The sequence below is a fragment of the Engystomops pustulosus genome, chromosome 8, assembly GCF_040894005.1.
Source record: "Engystomops pustulosus chromosome 8, aEngPut4.maternal, whole genome shotgun sequence".
NCBI classification, from domain to species: domain Eukaryota; kingdom Metazoa; phylum Chordata; class Amphibia; order Anura; family Leptodactylidae; genus Engystomops; species Engystomops pustulosus.
The window spans coordinates 83,037,267-83,059,568 of record NC_092418.1 but is presented as its reverse complement, the minus strand read 5'-3'; the positions used below and the strand labels follow the sequence as shown (position 1 = coordinate 83,059,568).

The following is a 22,302-nucleotide window of genomic DNA, read 5'->3' as shown; positions in this document are numbered from 1 at the left end:
AAAGAGAACCTATCAGTAGATTCATGCTGCACTACACAGGGGCTACATGTAATACTGGCTCCCTTATTATTCTGAAAAACTATGGACGCTTCTTTTTTGGCCAGGGACTTGTTATTACTATGAAATGTCAGACAGAGCCCAAAGTGAGTCTGTTTCGGTTTCATGCTGTGTGAATCAGCTGAAAAATACATTTTAACATCTCTTACAGGCCATGTGTTTCAACAACACCAATTCTTCTCTCTGTGTCATTGTAAATATGGTATTAACCCTTTTTTTTCATTATCAGGGCATGCCAGGAATTCCAGGGGAAAAGGTCAGATTTCTTTGCTTGTGTTTTTCATGGTGAAGGGGTGAGAGTTTTATTGGACCATAGTTGAATAAGATTTTGCAGTCTTTTGCTATTGATGACATTTCGATAGATCATCAGTGTCAGATTGGTGGGAATACAACACACAGCACCTACAATTACAGGCACTGGTTGATTTGCCACTGATATTAGATTGTAAAAAGTAATTTTACCAAAAGATATCCCCAGTATAATATTGATTAGTTGGAGGTCCCACCTCTGGGGTCTGTGCCTTCCTTTAGAAGGGATGGGTAGCCCCGGGGCGCTATATTTACTACCTCCAGGGAAAGAATGAATGTAGATTAATTTAAATGGGAATTATTGTGTGATGTATGGTCAGCCATTAATATCTTCATTTGAACAGCCCTCTTAAGACATGAATTCTAAACTTTTTGAATGTAGCAGAACAATGAAAATGCCCAACTAGAGCTACTCCAATTCTATTATTTAAGTTCTTGCTGTTTTCTTCTGGAGGCCTCAAATCAGAACCATGTGGATCCTTTGTTCAGAAAGTATTTTAGCAAAAGTTATACACAGAGGTATTACTAGTGCATGACCTGAGGAAGCAATACAGGATTAATGGGGGACATTTATCATACGCCGCTGCTGTGTGTGCCAGTGTAAGATGAAAGCATTGCTCCTCCGGCGCCCTCCATTACAGCCAACTACACCTACTTTGTGTGGAGGGGCATAAAGGGGGAAATAATCACAATGCCTGGTGGTTTGCTAGGCACAGAAATTATTTGTATGCCAGAAAATCATCTCCCTGGGAATCCCCCCAAGCACTCATGTTCTTTGTGTGACTATTATCCTCTCTCAGGTCCTGCACCAGACACAATTCAATGGGGAGGAATATTATGTCTTGACCACCAGTTTTCTGGTGGTCAAGGGATGTATTAAACCCCATATCCAACAGTTTTATCGGAATTCTGCCCGACACACCACATGATGGGGAGAGTGGTAAAATGACTACCCTGGGCCACCATATTTACTTTACTATCCACCAGAGTGTTAGCGGGAGGAAAACCAAGACAGACTTTCCAAAAAAGCAGTCTTAAAAAATATATTAGTTTAGTGCTACTAAATTGCACCTTTAACCTTTTCCATTCGATTTATAGGGAGATGTAGGAGTTCCAGGACTTCCAGGATTTAAGGTAATAATTAATTATACACATTTTCTTCAGTTAAATACAAATAAATAAATGTCTGATAATGCATCTTTTAGAATTCTTAAGCTTTGATATATTGTGACCAAAGAAGATTGAGAAGAGGAATTACATATTGTGTGAAATTACATTGCTTTCTTTTTCTTCTTTAGGGAGAACGTGGAATCCCGGGATTGGATGGAAGACCTGGATTGGATGGATTTCCTGGTCCTGAGGTAAGTACCAGAGATCTGTTTTTTACATTTATAGTTACACAAGTACAGTGCCTATATGTTATTATGTATTGATATATTTACCTTATTTTAATTACTTAGTTATGTTCCCATTATATTTTACCTGAATATAAGGGCAGTCCACCGAGAGCAATCTAGAACTAATAGACATTCTCTCTTATCCAGGGTCCAAGGGGAGAAAAAGGTGATAGAGGAGATCGGGTAAGTTTGTGTCATGACTATGATGAAAAACATCTGTAAATACTGTATTTTCGTATAACCAATTCAGGGAAAAAAAATCTCCCTAATTTGGGCCTATTGGCATCAACCTTGTATAGGGTTTTTTTTTTTTTTTTGCCTTTCAATGGATGAACACTGTAGGCACCAAACTACTATGACACTATAATAGATGCTTTGTTTGTCCACCGTGAAGATTCGGCATGTGATCAATGGCCTCTGTGTTTGCCAGAATCCCCGGTTAGCAATAGCGGCATGACCACTAAGGCCGTGTACTAGCTGGAGCAGAGATAACAGGGCATGTCCTCGGGGGGCAACACAGAAAGACCATCAGGGAACCACTGGTTGGCGCATCTGTGCTAAATCACCAGTGATTAAAGGGGAGAATAATTGTTTTATTTACTTACTTTTACCTCAAAATTGGGCAACTGCTTTGTAAACTATACTGAGTTCATCTTCAATTTCTTGAATGGCCATGTGAAACCTTCAATATAATATAATACATTATTTCCTATTTTCTATGCAACATTAAATCTTTAACATGGAATTTTGTTTGTAGGGAGAACCTGGCCGTGATGGAATTGGACTTCCTGGACCACCTGGACCTCCTGGTCAAATCATTTACAGCTCAAGTGATAGGGTATGCAGGTTTTTTTTTTACAGTGTGTTAATTTATATACATTCTAAGCTTTATGCATTTTTACATTTGGAAGTCAGTGATTTCATGATGTCATTTCTTTTTTAGGTAATATCTGGAGAAATAGAAGGAGGAGAGGTAAGATGTACAGACTAGCTATCTATCTCATAGCCAGCCAATTAATGAGATATCAATCTTACTATTAGTTCAGCAGACTTTATATTTCTAACAATCTCTCACTTGGCCCCTCTCACCAAATATACCCACCACATATAGCGGTAGTTTGATACTATAACGGTACACGGGAAATCGGAGACAAATTGATCATTTTCTTTTAACATTTACTTGTACTACTGATTCATGTATTAATTCGAGTTCAACAATGTAAGGGGATGAAATGTCCTTTCTAGAAATCCAACTTTCATATAGATAACTCACCTGTTTATCTAGAAGATAAAAAAGCACATGCAAATGAGCTGACAAGAGTCACTTTTTGCCTGAAATTAGTACATTTTAGAGAGTAATACTTACAACCCCCTATCTTGAGCTCTTTAGCAACTACAACTATGGCTACGGAGTAATTGTATACATAATTGTATACGCAAATAAAAAAAAGTTTATGGCTCTGTGATCTATATAACTTGAGATATATACAATGAATGCAGGAATTGGATATTTATCTGCAACCTTCATTCTCAACTATGTCTTTAACTGCCTGTCTGTCAGATTCTTTAACACACAGAACCACTAATATGATGCATTTTGAAAGATTAGTTCAATGATTCAAGGTGCTTTAAACCTATAAATGTGCCTCATTTCAGCTCATTTGCATATGACTTATTTAAATCAGGCGTTGTAGATCTACCGTTTCTTTATAGCAACATTAGTGAAAATCCAAAATGTTGTAAGACTTTGCAAGATATCTGACAAAAAATGTTTTCAGAACTGTATAAGATTTCTATGTTCTGTTCCAAATCCGAGGAATATTCAAGATGCACTGAAAGTTTTTGTACTATTCAGGACAAATGTCATATAGTTATGAGAATAAATAGAGATTACTTTGATAATAAAATAAAATAATATTTTACTTATCTATTTACAGGGTGGAAGTTATGGATCTCTAGTAAGTTGAACATCTTATAATTTTTTTTTAACACGGCACATAATTATTTTTCAAATGTACACAATACACAATTCATGTTTCAGGGACCCAGATATAAGGGTGATCAAGGAGATCAAGGTTACCCAGGACTGCCAGGAATTAAGGTAAGAATAACACCGCAGGAAGGGTTATCTTCTTAAACTAGTTATCCATGGTCTCCTTGATTCTGAAAATAAATTTGTAAAAGTATGCTAATGAGCCAAAAGGGCTCTGGAAGGGGGTGTGTGGTAACAGAGCCCTCTCATGCAGCATATTCACAGGCTGTAAGTGTGCAGAAGCACTCCCCCCTTCACTGTTGTAGATTACAGCAATCAGAGGAAAGAGGAAGTGCTAAGGGAGCAGGGGAGAGGTAAAGACAGTGTAACAGCATGTGAAGCGACAAAAAAGTTGATTTTAGAAAGAAGGAGGTCATGGATAACAGTAATAAGAAGATTACCACCGCCACAGTGTCTGAATCTATGAGTAAGTGTCCCTGGTTTATCATTCTTGATTTTGATGGTAGATTACCTTTAACTTTTAATGGGGTTTTATTATTTTTTTTCCCCCAAAACCCTCAACTACATTGACAATAATGCAATGCTACAGACAACCCAAGGCCAGTTGTTGGTTTTTAGAAGAATACAACTATGTTTTTCCAATCCTTGACACCCCCTTTAACTGAATGCTTAGAAAAATATTGACGTTGCCAAGCTTTGGACTAATATGTAATGATGGACTGTGTCACTTGTGTTTAGGGAGAGAAGGGAGAGCCTGGAATTATTATGGGACCTGATGGAACACTACTTGCTGGAGGCTCCAAAGGAGAGAGGGTAAGAACATGCTCCTGAATTTGTCATTTACAGCACTAGACAGGTTATGGTTTCTTGGTATAGGTGAAACAGGCCTCGCCAATGACGGGCAAGGCCAGTCAGGGGACGCAAGAAGAGGGGGTACTTCTAGTGTGTAAGTGTGATGTAAGTATCGTGGGGTAGGTGGTAGAGGGGAGGCCCATGAAGTTAGCGGCAGCCAAGGATCACACGTGGACCTAGAACATAAAACCTACAGTTGCTTTATTCCAAGATTTCAAAAAAGCAACAATAACAGGCAGAGGTAGTGGTCCTATCTGCTCACATCCACGATAGCTTTAGGATGAAGCCTAGATTTAGGAACTTGGAGCTAGAGAAGATAGAAGCTTCCTGGGCAGCAAGATTGGAGCAGGCTCTGAATAGGAAATCGAAACCGCAGGCTTAATGGACATCTCGTAAACTTAAGCTCTTTTCAGTTAGACCCCATCTTAATTCTGATGGAGCATGGTAAGTAGCTATGCATCCCAGAGTCATGGAAAAGGGAAGCAACCGCTAGGTCTGCACCCTTTTATTCTTTTAGCATGTGAAGTAACATGTAGAAATAGTACCGGACTGTGCCGAGAAAAATATTATAATTCTATTAAAAATATATTGTTTATTTTTTTGCTAATTTTTAAAATGTTTATTTTAGGGAGACTTTGGACCAAGAGGCCCTCCAGGACCTGTGGGACCTGCAGTAAGTATGATGCCATCTTGCCTCTGTCCTGTACTTGAATGCTATAAATTATGAGAAATATTGTGCTATTAATATCTGCCATATACTAATATGTAATTACATCGTTATAGGGTCCAGGAGGACAAAAAGGTGAAATTGGTTTCCCAGGAAGACCTGTAAGTTCTCAATGCCTCCTATAATTCCTCTTATGTCTGAAGTTTCCGTCTAAGTTACTGCAATTTTTGTAAAAGCAGCCTCAGTTCTTGAATTGCTGGCTTTTTGCTTTTAGTTTAATTTTAACTACACCAATAGTGCTAATGCTATTCTACATTAGAAGGTGTTTTTGTATTTTTTTATGCCCTAACCTCAGAAAGGTATAATGATCAGGAATCTGGAATTTGTCATGTCAGATCAAAGAAAAGCCATGATCAGCAGGGGCAAGTTTGTCAGGTATTCTAGGATCAAGACAAAAAATTTGAAGGATAACCAAACCATCTAATCTTTAAGGCTAACCTTTTTAGTAACTATACACCAAGGCCACCTATTTGGCTGACCATCTTATTTGTATGGGGGCCTCCCAATTGTCTTCTGATGGCAGATATTGGGGGAGATGAGGGCTGGCGCTATCTTGGTCAACTCACTGTATGCATGGAACATCAGGGAATAGATTTTTATTTTTCTTGAGGATAAAGACAACTGAAGGGGAGTCTGGCAGTGTCTTTCTTACCTCTCTTCGTTATCTCATTCACTCACATACACTGCTCAGCCAAGCCGAGAGTGCAAGTCTATACGCACGTCAGCCAACAGCTATCTAGAGTATATGGGCTGGGTTTACAGTAGTATGTGATCATTTTTATAAATTATTTGAACAAATAGACTTGTGTAGGGCTATAGAATTAGAACTTTCCAAAGTCCTATATTTTTTTTTTTTCTAAAAAAATGGTTTTATACTTTTTGTAGGGTCGTCCTGGTGTGAATGGACAGAAAGGAGAGAAAGGTGAATCTGCAGATCCTTCTGGTTATGGAATAAGGGTGAGTTACACATATTATAAATGTGCATTCGGTCAGGTGGAATTTCACTACAGAGACAGATGTGGGGGATCCTGATTCTAATAGAACTGCTTGTATAATGTATTGTTTTTTTAAGCTATTTTTTTTACCATGAACCCATAAACTGTTTTTATTATTACCTCTTAGTAGTTGTATATGCTCTCATCTAAGGAGGCTGTACAAGGAGTGACAATGTTTCATTTTTTTATAGGGACCACCAGGACCTCCTGGCCCACCTGGTCCTCCAGGAAGCTCTGTAAGTAACTATAATTCCATTTAATGGCCACATTTTGTAGACTACTGGTTGGATAAGTTTTACTCCCTACTCTATAGAGAACTATGATGCTTTGATTGCCAGGACTACTACATATTTACTGTGCCCCTCTCAAATGATACTATGGGTACTGAACAATACAATACAATGAGTTCAAGTTATTCAAACCACTGTCAGACCTGGAAATGAAGCCCTGACACCAGGGGCGTAACTTGAGGGGGTGCAGAGGTTGCGATCACACCTGGGCCCAAGAGGTTTAGGGGGCCCTTATGGTGTCACTTTCCCATAATAGTGGTGTCACTATTACTATAAACCATACATTATAGTCGGGGCCTGGCACAGACTTTGCACTGGGGCCCATCAGCGTCTAGTTACGCCACTGCCTGACACAGACCAGGCAGGACCACACACAAAATTCTGAATCTGCTTTCATGATTGAAACTTCCACCTGCTGTCTTTCAGGTATACAGCGATCAGGGTTCTATTGGACCACAAGGATATCCAGGTAATGTAACCTGAGGGATGTAATGTGGTTATCGCTAGATAAATTACCCTTTGTCAAATTTGAGGTGTAGGAATTTACACAGACGGAAGTGGGGATTTCCTACATTCTATGGCTTGGCATCATGAAGTATTTGTTCTGGAAAATATCATTGGTAGTTATGAAAATGAAAGTATGTAGATCCGATTGTTTGTGAAACCTGTTTTTGTGCAGTGGAGAGCCAGTTACATTATCAATATATTTCTATTATATTAGGTCAGAAAGGGGAAAGAGGATTTCCCGGACCAAAAGGTGATCAAGGAGATGTTGGCCCTCCTGGCCCACCAGGTAAGAAAAACATTGACTGGACAACAGATAATATAAGCATCTATGTTTTCAACAATGGAAAGTCTCTAGGGATGTGCAGCCTGAACCAGTATAGTTTGGGTCCATGCCGAACATTGCAAGAACCCAAACCCAGACTTCAGCAAGAAATTCGGGTTGGGTGTTCTGGCTCACCCACATCTGTAATTCACTTTAAATGCCGCCGGTGCCATTATTTTTTGCAGGATTGTCCGCAATGACTTATTCAATTGCCGGCAGCATTTAAAGGGTAACACCCATGATCAGTGGACTTTACCCAAACCATACTTTCGTTTTTTTGAATGGGTTCACTCTACATCAGTTTAGATCTTCAGCAAGCTCAATGACTCTCCTGACACATCTGGTTTTGTTGACTGTTTTGGTCTCCATAGAAAAACGGTTGTGGAATATCTTTTTTTATATATCTGTGTTGTGCTGCTCCGTTATTCATTTAGACTCTTTTGAGAAATGTACAAAACTTTGATTTTGGGGTCTTATTCTAAAACACTGTCCAATCTGCTCTGCCTGAGCCAGACTGTGTGGGACACATCCTTTTGGCGTGGGAGAAGATAGATAACACTCACTTGTCAATTTCATTTTTAGATTTATAGAAGTTAAATAAACTGTAATACAGACAGTTGTAAGAAAAGCTTCTCCGCGTTGAGAATTTCTAAACCAATATGTCAGCTTATGGGACAGGCTCTCCTTAAGTTTAGATGTGAACACAACCATAAGGTCACACAAATAATATTGTTTATATTCTGCTTTTTTATATTCATTTATCTTTGCAATGTTCGTGTACACTGGGAGATGATCCTAACCTTGAGTCCTAATAATATTACAGTAATAAAAATATATGGGATTTGTATAATAGCTCAGTCTGATGTAGAAAAATAGAAGTGCCAGCTTTTCCACGCTTATTTTTAAAACATTTTTCTTTGTTTAGGAAACTTCCCATATGATTTGAGAGATCTGCAAGGTCGGGTGAGTATTTTTGCTAGTAGGAGACTGGAATGTACTGTACAGACACCTTTATCAAGTTGTAGCTGGTAGTTTTAAGACAATAAATATGACAGTACCATCGCCCATATGCTGCTTGACTCCAAAATAACTAGGCACAGTTTGCTTGGCCATGCATGGCCACTTCCATAGCAAGAGGTCCCATGAAACATAATGGGGCAGATTTATCAAGCAGTCTGAAAGTCAGAATATTTCCAGTTGCCCATGGCAACCAATCACAGCTCAGCTTTCATTTCACCAGTGCTCATGAATATTTTAAAGGGGAGCTGTGATTGGTTGCCATGGGCAATTGGAAATATTCGGACTTTCAGACAGCTTGATAAATCTGCCCCAATGTCATCATCATGAGATACGTCTTCGGTCAATACACATATTCGTCCAACCATAACCAGGCTCAGTAGAAACAATGGGGGTCATTTACTAAGGGCCCAATTCGCGTTTTCCTGGCGTGTTACCCGAATATTTCTGATTTGCGCCGATTTCCCCTGAATTGCCCCAGGATTTTGGCGCACGCGATCGAATTGTGGCGCATCGACGCTGGCATGCACGCAACGGAAATCGGGGGCGTGGCCGAACGAAAATCCGACGGATTCGGAAAACCCGCCGCATTTAAAAAAAAAAAAAAAGTGTCGCGGAGCTTGCACTTACCTTCACTAGGAATAGGCCGGTGAACTTGAGTGCATTTCAGCGGAGTTCAGCGCAGTAGCGCCACCTGGTGGACGTTGGAGGAACTACTTTAGTGAATCCCGGCAGGACCGAATCCACCGCAGAGAACGCGCCGCTGTATTGCGAATGGACTGGGTAAGTAAATCTTCCCCAATGATTTTTACATTTACATCCATGGGTGAAAGAAGTTGGATATAATAAATGAAGAGCTTCATCCCTCTTCCACCCATTTTCAGAGTCTTAAATATCAGGTAGGAAAGCAGCACCAGGAAAATTAGAAAACGTGGATATGGAGAAGGTCTCATGCAAAGGAGATCTGTAGTCTGGGCCGTCTCAGGCAACAACAGCAGAAGAGACGGTGGCTGAAAAAGTTTTAACAGAAAATCTTTAAAAAGACCTGCAAAAAAAATATAGAAGGTCCGGGCACGCACATTCCCGAGTGCAGAAGAGGGGAAGGGGAGCGCTCCTTAACCCTCCCCTCTGCATAGAAAGTAAAGAGGCCTTGCTCAAGATTCGGCAAAAGATAGGACAGGTCATCTGGCCAGGTCACAGGGCAGTGAGACAAAATGCACTCACCACTTCGTGACCCAGTACCATAGACCTCTATTATGACCATGTGAATGTTTCCTGAGGCTGAGTAACAAGTTTGAAACAAGCCAAGGCCTGCTTCTATATTTTTTTGCACATATTTTAAAAGGGCGGCACAGTGGCTGAGTGAGTGGCACTTCTGCCTTACAGCACTGGGGTCCTGGGTTTGAATTGATGTTTGAATTGTTTTTACAGGGAGAAAAAGGAGAGAAAGGAGAACCAGGAGGTGGACATGGACAGGGAATTCCAGGTCCTCCAGGTAACCCTGGATATCCAGGATTGCCGGTAAGTGGACAATATGGAGTATTATCATGTATATAGCTTCACATATGGAAGTCGTATGTTCCTTTTCTGATAATACTTGCATTTTCAGGGATTGAAAGGTGAAAGTGTCCAAGGTCCTCCAGGCCCACGTGGCCCTCCAGGACCTCCTGGTGTGGGATATGAAGGAAGACAGGGACAACCCGGACCTCCAGGACCACCAGGACCTCCTGGACCCCAGTCATATCCAGGACCAAACAGACCAGGTTAGAAAAGTGGTCCAATTTTTCAACTTGGTTGAATTAGCCAATATGGAGTACAATTTAGTTTGATTTACTACCAGTTGCTAGTGCAAGTCAATTAATACACTACACATGGACAAAATGTAGCAGACGGGTCCCATTGAATATTAGATTTTCCACTACAATGGACAGATTTTTCTTATTTATTATTTTAGCTCTAAGCATTCCAGGACCACCAGGACCTCCAGGGCCACCCGGACCTCCAGGAGGATCAGGAGGATATTCTACAGTAAGTTGAACTAAAACTGCATCAAGATGTTGTGGCCCAGGATAAACTTTCTTACAGGAATGTTATTGGACACCGGCACCTGATAGAGGTGTTCTGAGATGAACTTACAAATTATTTCATTCAGCAAGGAAACTAAAACTAGATCTGCAACTTTTTATTCTTGGAATGTATAACTGAATATAACTGAAGTTCGGTGACTGCTTTGGCTTTTTACTGCACATAAAGTAACAGAATGTAAAAAAAAAGTGTGTGTATATATAAGTATTGTTAATCTTGTATTTTTATCTATAAGGCTACAGTGCTGCATACTTATCAGACAATGCTTCACCTGGGCCAGACCTTCCAAGAGGGCACCATTGTACTAGTGCTGGAACAATCCGAACTGTATGTGCGAGTGAGGAACGGATTCCGAAAGATTCTTGTAAGTTATTTTTTTAAATATATTAAAACAAAAAAAGACTTATCCAATAAACATGAATTTGTCAAATGATAGCAAGACATCCAATATTTTACTAATACAGTAATAGCCCATAGAGCAGGGGATTAGATAGTGGCCCCCTGAATCATTTAAAAAGGGGCACATAGTATATCTAGATAGTAAGGTAGGAAACTTTGTTACATACAGTACTCTATATAAATACTGCTATGTGTTTGATTAAACAAATGACATTAGAGCTCGTAATGGTGGCATGCAAAAGAGATTTAGACTTAAACTTGGACATATGGAATATCGATCTTTATCCAACTTAAACATGATTTTATTGAAAGGGTCCTGTGACAAGAGATCCTCCATGTGTTTCAAGTGTCTAATTTTGGAAACTATTACTGACCACATATTTTTTGTTCTGCAGCTTGGTGAATATGCATCATTGAATAGTAATGGACAGGTAGGTTTGTCATTCCTTTTGCTGGCATGGTTCTCTTGGACTTTCGTAAAGCCGAATTCACACAAGCATCTGGGGGCCGTACGCAAGTCCCCATAGATGTCAATAGCCACACGGAACGTTCTATCCTCGGTCGCATTCACGGCCGTGTGGCATTATTTTCAATGGAGAGAGGAGAGGTTAACCCCCCTTCTATGTAAATACCATTACACAAATTATATTATTTAAGATGTATCATCAACAAGATGTTATAATCTACTGTATGATATTGGAATCATCCTATATGAAATAGATCATAATATCAAATTATTACTCCACTCATTTCCAAATGAAAATCTTTGGGGCCCATTATAAAGTGTTAGAACCTGGGGGCCCACCAGAGAATTCTCCGATGCTCTGGTGGGCCAGTCCGACACTGACTGATGGAGATAGCTGAATATGGCTCTAGAGATGAATAGAGTAGCAGGGCGCATGTGCCACCAGACCCTCGTTCTCGTAATCCTGTCCTGTGGAAAGTAGAAAAGTAACTTGACAACCCTTTTAAATAGTTTATATATACTATACTTGCCTACAATCACTGTTGTACACTAAGTGTTGATGGAACCCCTAAACTCCTGGAATGTGCCAACCAATTTTTGCTTACAAATCCATGAACCTAATGTAATGCATTACCTAATGTCCAGAATGCTTGTATGATTTCTGATTGATACGAAGGGGTTTATAATATTCACAAATGTTATGACTCTACATGAGGTCATATAAACCAAACATGGACAGGAGGAAATCTATCCACACGTCACTCACTGGTGCCCCAATGATTAGATCCAGTCCTCCACACACATGCCTATACATATAGGTATATATAATCTGTATTCTTAAGGTCTACCCTTGCCTCTAATAACTGTGTGTCTATCTCTGCAGGGCAATGAAGTGGCTGCAGAACAACCACCTGTTATTCATTATCCTGGTAACAGAGGCTCAGGATCTCTTCAGGTTAAAGATGAAAATGTTCCTCAACCTCCTAATAACCCTGAACCTCCAAGACCAGAGTACCCTCCACCACAGCCACCACCTCAGGTCTTCCCCAGACCCGCAGAACCAGATAGAAATTCTCCTCCCGTCCACTCACATCAGGAATACCAGGCAGCAGTGAGTACAGCGACTACTCCGGGAGACATCTTCTCTTCTTCTCGTCTAGATTCTTCATCTTTTATTTTCTGATTGCAGTTACATCTTGTGGCACTAAACGCCCCACTATCTGGCAGCATGCGATCCATCCGTGGGGTTGACTTCCAATGCTTTGAGCAAGCACGTAAAGCTGGACTTCAAGGGACGTTCCGTGCATTCCTGTCATCCCGTCTGCAGGACTTGTACAGCATAGTCCGTAAAGCTGACAGACTGAACGTGCCTATTGTCAATCTTAGGGTGAGTATGTCGCTGTCAGACACGTAGGCTACAAAAAGATCATGACTCACTTTAAGACGGTCATAGGAAGAGTAGCAATAAAACTACTTACAACTAAATGTCACATTTCGGTGAAATCCAGTAGAGAGGAAGGGAGCAGTACACATACTTTTAATGACATAGTCCTAGATTTGACTTATTATTACAGGTTAACCCTCATCTCAATATTCAAACGTATCCTCATTTATTGAAATCTGGCATCTATTCATGCGCTATGTGACTCTGTTCCAGGATGAAAAACTGTTTGACAACTGGGAATCGCTATTTTCTGGTTCTGAGGGACAGATGAATCCTGGGGCTCGAATCTATTCGTTTGATGGACGTGATGTTGCCACAGATTCCACTTGGTAGGTCAAGCTACAATATATTAATCTGTTGCCTGGAGTTATTTTATCAGATGTGGACATGATTGGGCCACATTCATTATGCAGTCTGCGACTAAGTTCTGGTGTGGACTGCACATAAATACATGTGCAAACTAGTTGTATTGATGAAGTATTTATGAAGTGTTTGCCCTAGTATTGTGTCATTCCTGCGCTGTGCACGGCCCGACACAATCCGGTGCACAGAAAGGGGGTTCCGGTCCATACAAACTTGCCAACATAAATATGGCGGGCTCCAACCTTCTTAGTCCAATTTGCCTTACTATTAGTAACTGTGGGCCATTGAATACAAGCACTTACATGGACAAATATACTGATTAGTAATATTTAGTGATATTTTAAAGATATCCCCTATCCACAACTGCTTGGAGCCCCACAATGACAAAAATGCGACCCCTTTGATCCAGAGATCTTGTTCTCACTGACGTGTTGAGTGACAGGACAAGCATATTTCCTGCTGCTCCATTCCGGTGAATGGGAATTGTAGAATTCGCTGGGCACAGCACTTGGCTATCATTGACCGCTCCTTTAGACATGCGCGTCCTCCACTTGTCCAGATGCATTGTGATCGATGCAGATTTCAGAGGTTGGACCTTCACGAATCACCTTGTTATTCCCTATCCTCTGTTATCCCTATAACATAAATAGTTGGGACATACTAATCATAATAACATAGTTTGTAAAGCATAAAAAAAAAAAATTATAATGCAACTCAGCGGGAATTCCGAGGAAGCAAAAAACCTCATGTGGTGCAGTAGTAGCCATTTTCCTAGTCTCTGGAGGGAACTTTCTTCCAGAATCCAAATTGGCGATCAGAATAAATCCTGTGATCGATGACCCATCTCTACAAACCATATCTAAACGATATGAACAGACATTGAGGCTGTGGGGTCCCTGTTAAATGGACCTTATTAAAATATGAATCATAAATATTCTGCACATGGACAATTCTTTTTTTTTCTTTGTTTTCCATTGGCGTACACATGAGGAAAGTATTACATTGACTCGATGTCTATCTTTTAGGCCGCAGAAGACTGTCTGGCACGGGTCAGATGCCAAAGGTCGCCGTCTAACCGAGAACTACTGTGAGACCTGGCGTACCGATGAGAGCGTAGTTACCGGTCAAGCTTCATCTCTATCAAGTGGCAAACTCCTAGAGCAGCGTTCTCACAGCTGCAACAAGAACTTTATTGTCCTGTGCATTGAGAACAGCTTCATGTCCACCGGCCAGAAATAGAAGCACAATAAGCTGCCAAAGTAGTGCCGACCCTGGCAGAAGCTGCACATGAACTTCCTAATATTCCTTCCTGCATCCAGAGACCAAAGAGTCGGAAGCTGCTCTTCTCTGAACACTAATGTGCAGTGTTATTATCCCATTACGTATGGGTCCACATCACCTGGATACACTGGTTGAGCTATTCCATGCCTTGGCTCAACACATACACACTTTTAGTTTTGCGTTATGAAAGAGGCTAAAATTCCCCCCCAAAATTTAGAAATTTCAACTATGATCATATTGATTCTGGTTGTGCCAACCTCTACCGAATATCCAGTCTTCCCCGGAGCTCAGGGTTATTTGCAACCAGACCGTCCGAAGAGGAAGCTAGCCTTTAATGGTTAAACAGTTGTGCGAAGGATGCGTTATGGGTGCCTCAAATCTTAACATCACATTTTGGAATAGTCTCTATTTTATTCTGTAATATTTAACCACTTTTAGTTACAGACACACACATACGTCTGCATTAATCTCTTGTGAATGTCTGTTTCCTAGTTCGGTCTCTGACAAATACCTGGTGACTACCACTATATTTATTAGAGTACTTGTAATAAAAAAAAAAAGAGGACAACCCAAATGTACTGGAGCTACAGTGCTTACCAAGCAGTCAACCTACTGAATCATTCCTGTTCATCCTCCAGTCCTTGGTTTTTAGGGTGGCAGATGCCCAGTAAACACTGTAGTCTTTGGATTGCTCCGTACTTGATCTGCCCGACCTGATGATGAGGGCATGTTTTACTACTTGGGACCGTTGTAATTTTTAATCCAGGATGTATGTTTAGTCATATTTGTTTTATATCTAGTTATACACGTTTACTTGTTTGGATGAGACAAATGGAAGGAGATACTATAGTCCATGCACCTCTGGAAGTTCCCAGCTATGCTTGGTGTGTACACAGTGAAGTTTAGAATGATAGTGCATAACGCTTAAGCCTGACCATGATAGAAATATTATTATACGACCACCCGAACCTTGGACAGGGCAGAAAATCTTGGAGGAACCAAGCCAGGAACAGTCTTCCACTCCAGTCTTTACTATGTTAAGCTGGCCTTACACAATAGATGGGTATCATCTGAACCCATCGATTATGTAAAGGGTCCTCCTGACTCTCCCCTGACAGCAGATGTAGGGAAAAATAAAGGATTCTAACATCTTACCCCCCTTTTCCCAAGGCTTGGCCAAGCCCAACATAAATCGGTGTTGAGGAGTTGGGCAAGTGTTAACTTGTGTTCACATCTATGATTCCGTTCAGTTCCGTTCTAGGAACCCAAAAATAGAAAACAATGTCACCCAATGGCACCTAAATAACTAGAATGAGGTGCATCATATCAATCGGTCTCTTTTGAAGAATTCTGTGAAGGAGCCTCAATTAATCAGATGTGGACGCAACCTAAGCATGGCATAGCTCCGAGTACTGGAGATTGGACCTTTTTTGATAGATGTTAGACCGGCATGGTTACAGACAAGTAAATTCTATGGCGCTCATACATTATAGGATTCTTTATGACCTGTACAGTTAGCAGTACATATGCACTGGAAAGCCTGCAGTCTGCTGGTCAGAGCTTCATACTCCCCTGTATACATATCATATGTAATCTGTGCACGGCTGGGAATGGACTCGGGTGTTAGCTACAGCTTAGTCACCAGAGAGTATATGAAATCCTCATGTGTCTAAAAGGTGCTAAAAATCTCTATTTTTTTAAATGCTTTTAGAATATTTTAAGACAGGAAACAGATGGAAGTTGTCTACCGTAATCCTTGTATTTTAAAATAAAAATCAAACTTGTGGATATTCACTTCTATACATACTTCCTAGGTCTAATATTGTGCGTCTATGTTTTATTTGTACTTGGGGATTCTGGGAACTCTGCTCAAACACTTTTTGACTTACTACAAGATTTTTGAGTGTGTGTTTAGTTCATCTGGATCTTCACCATCAGACACACCCAACCATGTCTTGCCTGTTGAGTAAGAAGTAAAGCGTTAGTGACCCTACAGATCTATCTATAATGTGGGACTACATAAGATGGAACTCTTCTCCCAACCCATCATTTTAGAATGTCAGATTTCTCTGCCTATAACAAGATTGTGCAAGTGGCGAAGAGCTGCCAATACGACCCCAGCTATTTAGACTAGGATTTCCCAACATTAAGCATGTGCCAAGTCACCGTCCAAACAGAATATCTGTATAAATTAGACTTTTTGCAAAAGACTGCCCTTGAATTTGTTCTGATCCAGTTAGAGGGTTGCAACTAATATAAACATTAAAGCAATCTGAAACTTCACTACTTGAGCTGCCTCAGGGATCGATCAACAACCTTTGTTACTTGATGATCTCATAGTAAGGGCAGTTGACTTGGCTAAGAATCAGGAATTAGTACGCATCAGCATTTTATTGGGAAAACTGATGAAAAACCACAGGTATCCCATGAACATGTACAGACAAGTCTTAGCAATCCTTCATGATATTCATGGCCACTTAACATAATTTTGGATACATAGTCTAGCAAACTAATAGAGCTTCAAGGGGTTTTCCATGGGGAAAAAAAGGGGGGGGAGATTTGCCAAGCTGCCTAAAAGTAAAAATGTGCTTAGTTGTCCACAGCAACCAATTACATCTCCCCTTTAAAATATTAATGAGCACTGCTAAAATGAAAGCTGAGCTGTAATTGGTTAGCATGGGCAACTAAGCACATTCTTACTTGTAGGCAGCTTGGTATCTTACCCCGGTATGGCTTCCGAGTCTCTCTGCTTTTGGACCCTGCGCCAAATTTGCTTACTTCAATAATGATGTTCTTTTTTTCTTCTCCTTCTAACCCTAGTCCTCTGGGAGTTCTGCATATTAATGGAAAAAACCCCATATAAGTCCTGGCTGTGTGTCTGTAGCCTTAGGCTGCAGTCACATGTGGCGCTTGCGTTGCATTTACAAATGCATTGCAAGTGCCTGGGGCAGACCTTGGCCCTATCACATATGCAATTGGGTCAAGGTCCCTTTCCCCCGGGCACTTGTGTTACAAGGTTTACAAAGTACTAGGTATCGGGTGCACCCTTATAAAGGCTTTCAACGTGCAAAACTAGGGTTCTTGCTCCATTCTCTGATCAGTGCCAGTATTATTCACTTAAAAATTGGGAGAATGAAAACCGCCTTTGGCATATTTGACCAAATAATCTAATAACCTGCATGTGTTACAAGACTTTTTGGGCATGGACTTTACCATTTGTCTTGCAATGGGTGTAATAGGAGCTAGTTTATGGCCCAAACCAAATTTCTTTAAAATCCTATAATATAGAAAAAAAATAAGAAATTGGGTTTGCATTAGTTTCCAAAACAATCAAGAACATGAAACCCACAGAAGCTTAATATCTCGCCAACTAAACGATCTGCTGACTGGCAGCGATGTGCCAAGATTTTACATGATTAAACCAGACAGCCTTCAAAGCCAACACATCACATCATGCTACAATAACATCTGCCATACTAAGCAGAAGGTAAGCTTCTATTTATAAGGTTTGTTTTTATTACTTTACCTGTTGAGCCATACCCTTAAGTTTACATCACTTGGGTGGAGACATATTCTGCGGGACCACATTCCTTATGGAGCCTCTGAAGTCAGATACTTTGTTATTTAGGCTCCACCTACCTGAGTGTCCACCAGAAGACACAAACCTTCATATTATTAGTATTAAACCTTCTATGTATCTATTTTCACTCGCTGAAATGTTACAGTAAGACTATATACACATGAATAGGGATGGAGAGAATCCGTCTGCTTTTGCTCCATTGTTGTTATTGACTCATGGACTGAATATGTCCTTGAGGGCGAGTTCACAAGTTCAGTTTAAAAAACTAAAAAAACTGAATGTGTGAACGCAACCTTACCTGGCTTTTTAAATCTGACTTTGGTTAGAAAGAAAAACAGACACAGCAGTCAGTCCTGTGGATCCTGATAAGACTTTCCTGGAGGCCGGGGCCTCGTGATATGCAGCCATCATATGATTTATCCCCCGCTGAGGTCAATTCAGCGATACTAAGTATCCTTCTCGTAAATCCTGCAAGCCCAAGGAATTATAGGGCTTCAGGCCAGTTTCACACAAAAATGTGAAAACCCATCTGATCATTGAAACAGACGACATTCACTGTGATTTCTATTAGGTTCCTGTCAGATTGCCCCTTTACAGTCCGGATTTGAGATGTCGGATTTCACATCTCTTGAGCTACTTTCTTCTTTTTTTCAGCTTCTCTTAGTATAGCATACGAGTTAAACGCAAAGGCCAGTCCAACGTCTTCCAAGCACACATTGAATTTGATGAGGCAAGTCTCAGAAGATTGGGCCCGGTCTCCTGTTACCCCCTTGTGGTGTAACTCCCTCCTACCCAAGTTGAAATCTCTGCCAGACTTTGAGTTCTGGGCGTGCAGGGGGATTAAATACCTGGTTCAGTTGTACCTGAATGGGATTCTCAAGACCTTTGCAACCCTTAGTCAAGAGTTTAATCTATCTCTTGCCACCTTCTATAGATACCTGCAATGGTGCCATGCACTGGGGTCCAGTTTGGGAGGGAAGAACTACAGATTGAGCCCTTGGAGGCCATTGGAAAACCTACATCAACTTTTTATAAGCAATTGATGGACTCCCAGCTGCGAGAAGCTTCCAAGCATGGCAAAGAGATATCCCTGATTTAGAGGACCATCATCTTAAGGAAATTACATACAACTGGCACTCAACAGTGATTAGTGCCTGGGATCAGTTGATACTGGTAAAGTGGCTGCATCGAGTGTATTTGACCCCTTTGAGTTTACGTCACTCCCCTCAGACTTGTGTTCTAGATGCGGGAGAGTACAGGTACCTTCTTTCACATGGATTGGGAATGTCCACCATTCAGGATTATTGGATAGACATTCATTCCTACATCAATGAGCGTCTGCGTCTTCCGGGTGTCTGCTCCCCTCAGTCTTTTGTGCCTGGTAGGGGGCATTCTTCAGGCTAAATTTGAGAGGTCTTTGTTCAGAATGCTAATGTTCTATGGTAGGAAGGTTATTTTGCTGAATTGGAAGCCTCCTAAGCTCCTCTCGTCAGCCAAATAGATCTCGTTGTTTAATGCGGAACTCCCGGTATAAACTCACTTCCACGGCTAGAGGTACTCCGGATAGTTTCTCTTCGATCTGGGATGTGTGGGTGACAGCCCAGACTTCTTCGGGTGTGGAGGAGGAATACCTCTGTCTGTGTGAGGTGTGAATGGTTGAGTGAATGTGTGCTCTCCTCCTTGGGGTGGGGGTGCTTCTTGTGGGGTAACTATCTCTCTGTTTTTGCATCACTGGCTGATGTAATTATCCTATGTTGCGGATTGCCCAATTTCCATGATTGTAGCTTGTACTTCTCTGAGGCGGATGTTTGCCTTTGTACACTGTTGTATTCTTGGAAAATAAATAAAGTCTTTATAAAAAAAATTTCTCAGAAGAGAATCATCAGCATGCTAGTGTGTACATAGAAAAAAAGTCAGAAAAACTCTCTCTTTTTCATAAACCATGCCCATTGCCATGCCCCTTGTCCCACCCCTAACATAATATAATATTGACCTAAATGGCTCCCACTTAGTATAATAAACCCCTTCCTATGGCCAACCCCCTGCCCCACACAGAACCCATATAATGCAATTCAGCAACATATAATAACCTTCTTTAATGTTATCCTCCTTTCACTTTTGTGGCCTCCTGTCCTCCTCCATCTCTCCTCATATAGTGGCCTCCTGTCCTCCATTTCTACTCATATTGTGGCCTCCTGTCCTCCATCCTCCTTACATTGTGCACTCCTGTTCTCCATCTCTGATCAGACAATGACCTCCTGTCCTCCATCCCCCTCATATCATGGCCTCCTGTCCTCTTCTACCTCCCCTCATATTGTGGCCTCCTGTCAACCTTCATCTCCCCTCAGACAGTGGCCTCCTGTCCTCCTCCATCTCCCCTCATATTGTGGCCTCCTGTCCTCCTCCATCTCACCACATATAGTGGCCTCCTGTCCTCCATCCTCCTTACATCATGGCCTCCTGTTCTCTTCCATCTCTGATTAGACAGTGGCCTCCTGTCCTCCATTCAACTCATTTTGTGGCCTCCTGACCCCAACTCCCCTCATTTTAAGGCCTTCTGTCAACCTTCATCTCCCCTCAGACAGTGGCCTCCTGTCCTCCATTCCCCTCATATTGTGGCCTCCTATCCTCCTCCATCTCCCTTCAGACAGTGGCCTCTTGTCCTCTACCCTTCATATCGTTGTCTCCAGTCCTCCATTTCCACTCATATTGTGGCCTCCTGTCCTCTTCCACCTCCACTCATATAGTGGCTTCCTGTCCTCTTCCACCTCCTCTCATATAGTGGCCTCCTGTCCTCTTCCACCTCCTCTCATATAGTGGCCTCCTGTCCTCTTCCACCTCCTCTCATATAGTGGCCTCCTGTCCTCCTCAATCTCCCCTGACAGTGGCCACCTGTCCTCTACCCTTCATATCGACCTGAGTGAACTTGCCCCCCCCCCCACCTTGTTCAAATCAAACAAAATTGGTGTCAAACGTTTGTGCAGCAAAAAATTTCGTTTGTGCCGCTATTTTTAGTATATTCATACTTTTTTCCAGAGGTCATCAGAGTTCATTTCTTCCAAAGTACAATGTGTTTGCTAGCTCCCCCTGGTAATCAAACCAGGGAAGTGTCACTAGGTTTGTTTTTTACCAGTTCATCCTAAACACCTTTAATCTATGTAAAAACCTGAACATACATTAAAAATGATAGCGGCACAAATGAAAATTTTTGCTGCACAAACGTAGCACTAACGTTTGACACCAGTTTTGTTTGATTCGGTTAATGTGGGGGGGCTAGTTAAACTTTTGACGTTTAATTTTTTTGTTCATTTATTCAACACAAAAGCAGCACAAACAAAAAATTGAGCAGCACAAACCAGCAAAAACGTAGCAGAATTGTTCGGCACCAGTTTGGTTTGGGTAATGTGGGGGGGCTGGTTGACCTCTGAAAACTTTCATGAATATCTTAAAAACGATAGCGGCACAAACGAAAATTTCTGCTGCACAAACCAGCATAAACGTAGCACAAACGTTTGACACCAAATTTTGTTTGATTTGGACAAGGTGGGGGGGCCAACTTCACTGAGGTTTCAAATCGTGGTCTCCAGTCCTCCATTTCCACTCATATTGTGGCCTCCTGTCCTCTTCTACCTCCCCTCATATTGTGGCCTCCTGTCAACCTTCATCTCCCCTCAGACAGTGGCCTCTTGTCCTCTACCCTTCATATCGTGGTCTCCAGTCCTCCATTTCCACTCATATTGTGGCCTCCTGTCCTCTTCCACCTCCCCTCATATAGTGGCCTCCTGTCCTCTTCCACCTCCCCTCATATAGTGGCCTCCTGTCCTCCTCAATCTCCCCTGACAGTGGCCACCTGTCCCCCTCCATTTCCTCTCATATTGTGGCCTCCTGTTCTCTTCCATCTCTCCTTCTATAGTGGCCTCCTGTCCTCTTCCATCTCCCCTCATTAGTGGCCTCCTGTCCTCTTCCATCTCCCCTCATTAGTGGCCTCCTGTCCTCCACCATCTCCCCTCACATCGTGGCCTTCTATCCTTCTCCATTTTCCCTCATATTGTAGTGTCATATTTAGTGTTAAGCTAAAAAATTTTGCTATGCTACTTACCTTCCCTATGCAGAGACATAGCATAGCAGAGACGTGTGAAGGCAGCAGGAGCTGTTTCCGCCTACTGGTCCCTGTTCTGCAGATCTAGTGAGTCCATGCGGGGATCAGAAGGTGGGACA

The 22,302-nt window shown here is 41.5% G+C and overlaps 1 protein-coding gene across 3 annotated transcripts in view; it reads left to right on the top strand.

Annotated features, from left to right (window-relative positions):
• Window positions 1–16,324, top strand: part of COL18A1 (collagen type XVIII alpha 1 chain) — a 117,240-nt gene extending 100,916 nt beyond the window's left edge. For all 3 annotated transcript variants that reach the window (XM_072121560.1, XM_072121558.1, XM_072121559.1), the window contains 25 exons: window positions 287–313; window positions 1,465–1,500; window positions 1,665–1,727; window positions 1,911–1,946; window positions 2,521–2,601; window positions 2,707–2,736; window positions 3,701–3,721; window positions 3,805–3,864; window positions 4,495–4,569; window positions 5,237–5,281; window positions 5,392–5,436; window positions 6,221–6,292; window positions 6,522–6,566; window positions 7,047–7,089; window positions 7,342–7,413; window positions 8,375–8,412; window positions 9,898–9,987; window positions 10,076–10,229; window positions 10,421–10,494; window positions 10,787–10,915; window positions 11,346–11,381; window positions 12,300–12,527; window positions 12,606–12,803; window positions 13,074–13,189; window positions 14,249–16,324. In XM_072121560.1, coding sequence (XP_071977661.1) covers window positions 287–313; window positions 1,465–1,500; window positions 1,665–1,727; window positions 1,911–1,946; window positions 2,521–2,601; window positions 2,707–2,736; window positions 3,701–3,721; window positions 3,805–3,864; window positions 4,495–4,569; window positions 5,237–5,281; window positions 5,392–5,436; window positions 6,221–6,292; window positions 6,522–6,566; window positions 7,047–7,089; window positions 7,342–7,413; window positions 8,375–8,412; window positions 9,898–9,987; window positions 10,076–10,229; window positions 10,421–10,494; window positions 10,787–10,915; window positions 11,346–11,381; window positions 12,300–12,527; window positions 12,606–12,803; window positions 13,074–13,189; window positions 14,249–14,462 — 2,028 coding nt within the window. In that variant the 3' untranslated portion in view covers window positions 14,463–16,324. The remainder of the gene's footprint in view (window positions 1–286; window positions 314–1,464; window positions 1,501–1,664; window positions 1,728–1,910; window positions 1,947–2,520; window positions 2,602–2,706; window positions 2,737–3,700; window positions 3,722–3,804; window positions 3,865–4,494; window positions 4,570–5,236; window positions 5,282–5,391; window positions 5,437–6,220; window positions 6,293–6,521; window positions 6,567–7,046; window positions 7,090–7,341; window positions 7,414–8,374; window positions 8,413–9,897; window positions 9,988–10,075; window positions 10,230–10,420; window positions 10,495–10,786; window positions 10,916–11,345; window positions 11,382–12,299; window positions 12,528–12,605; window positions 12,804–13,073; window positions 13,190–14,248) is intronic.
• The last annotated feature ends 5,978 nt before the right edge of the window (window positions 16,325–22,302 follow it).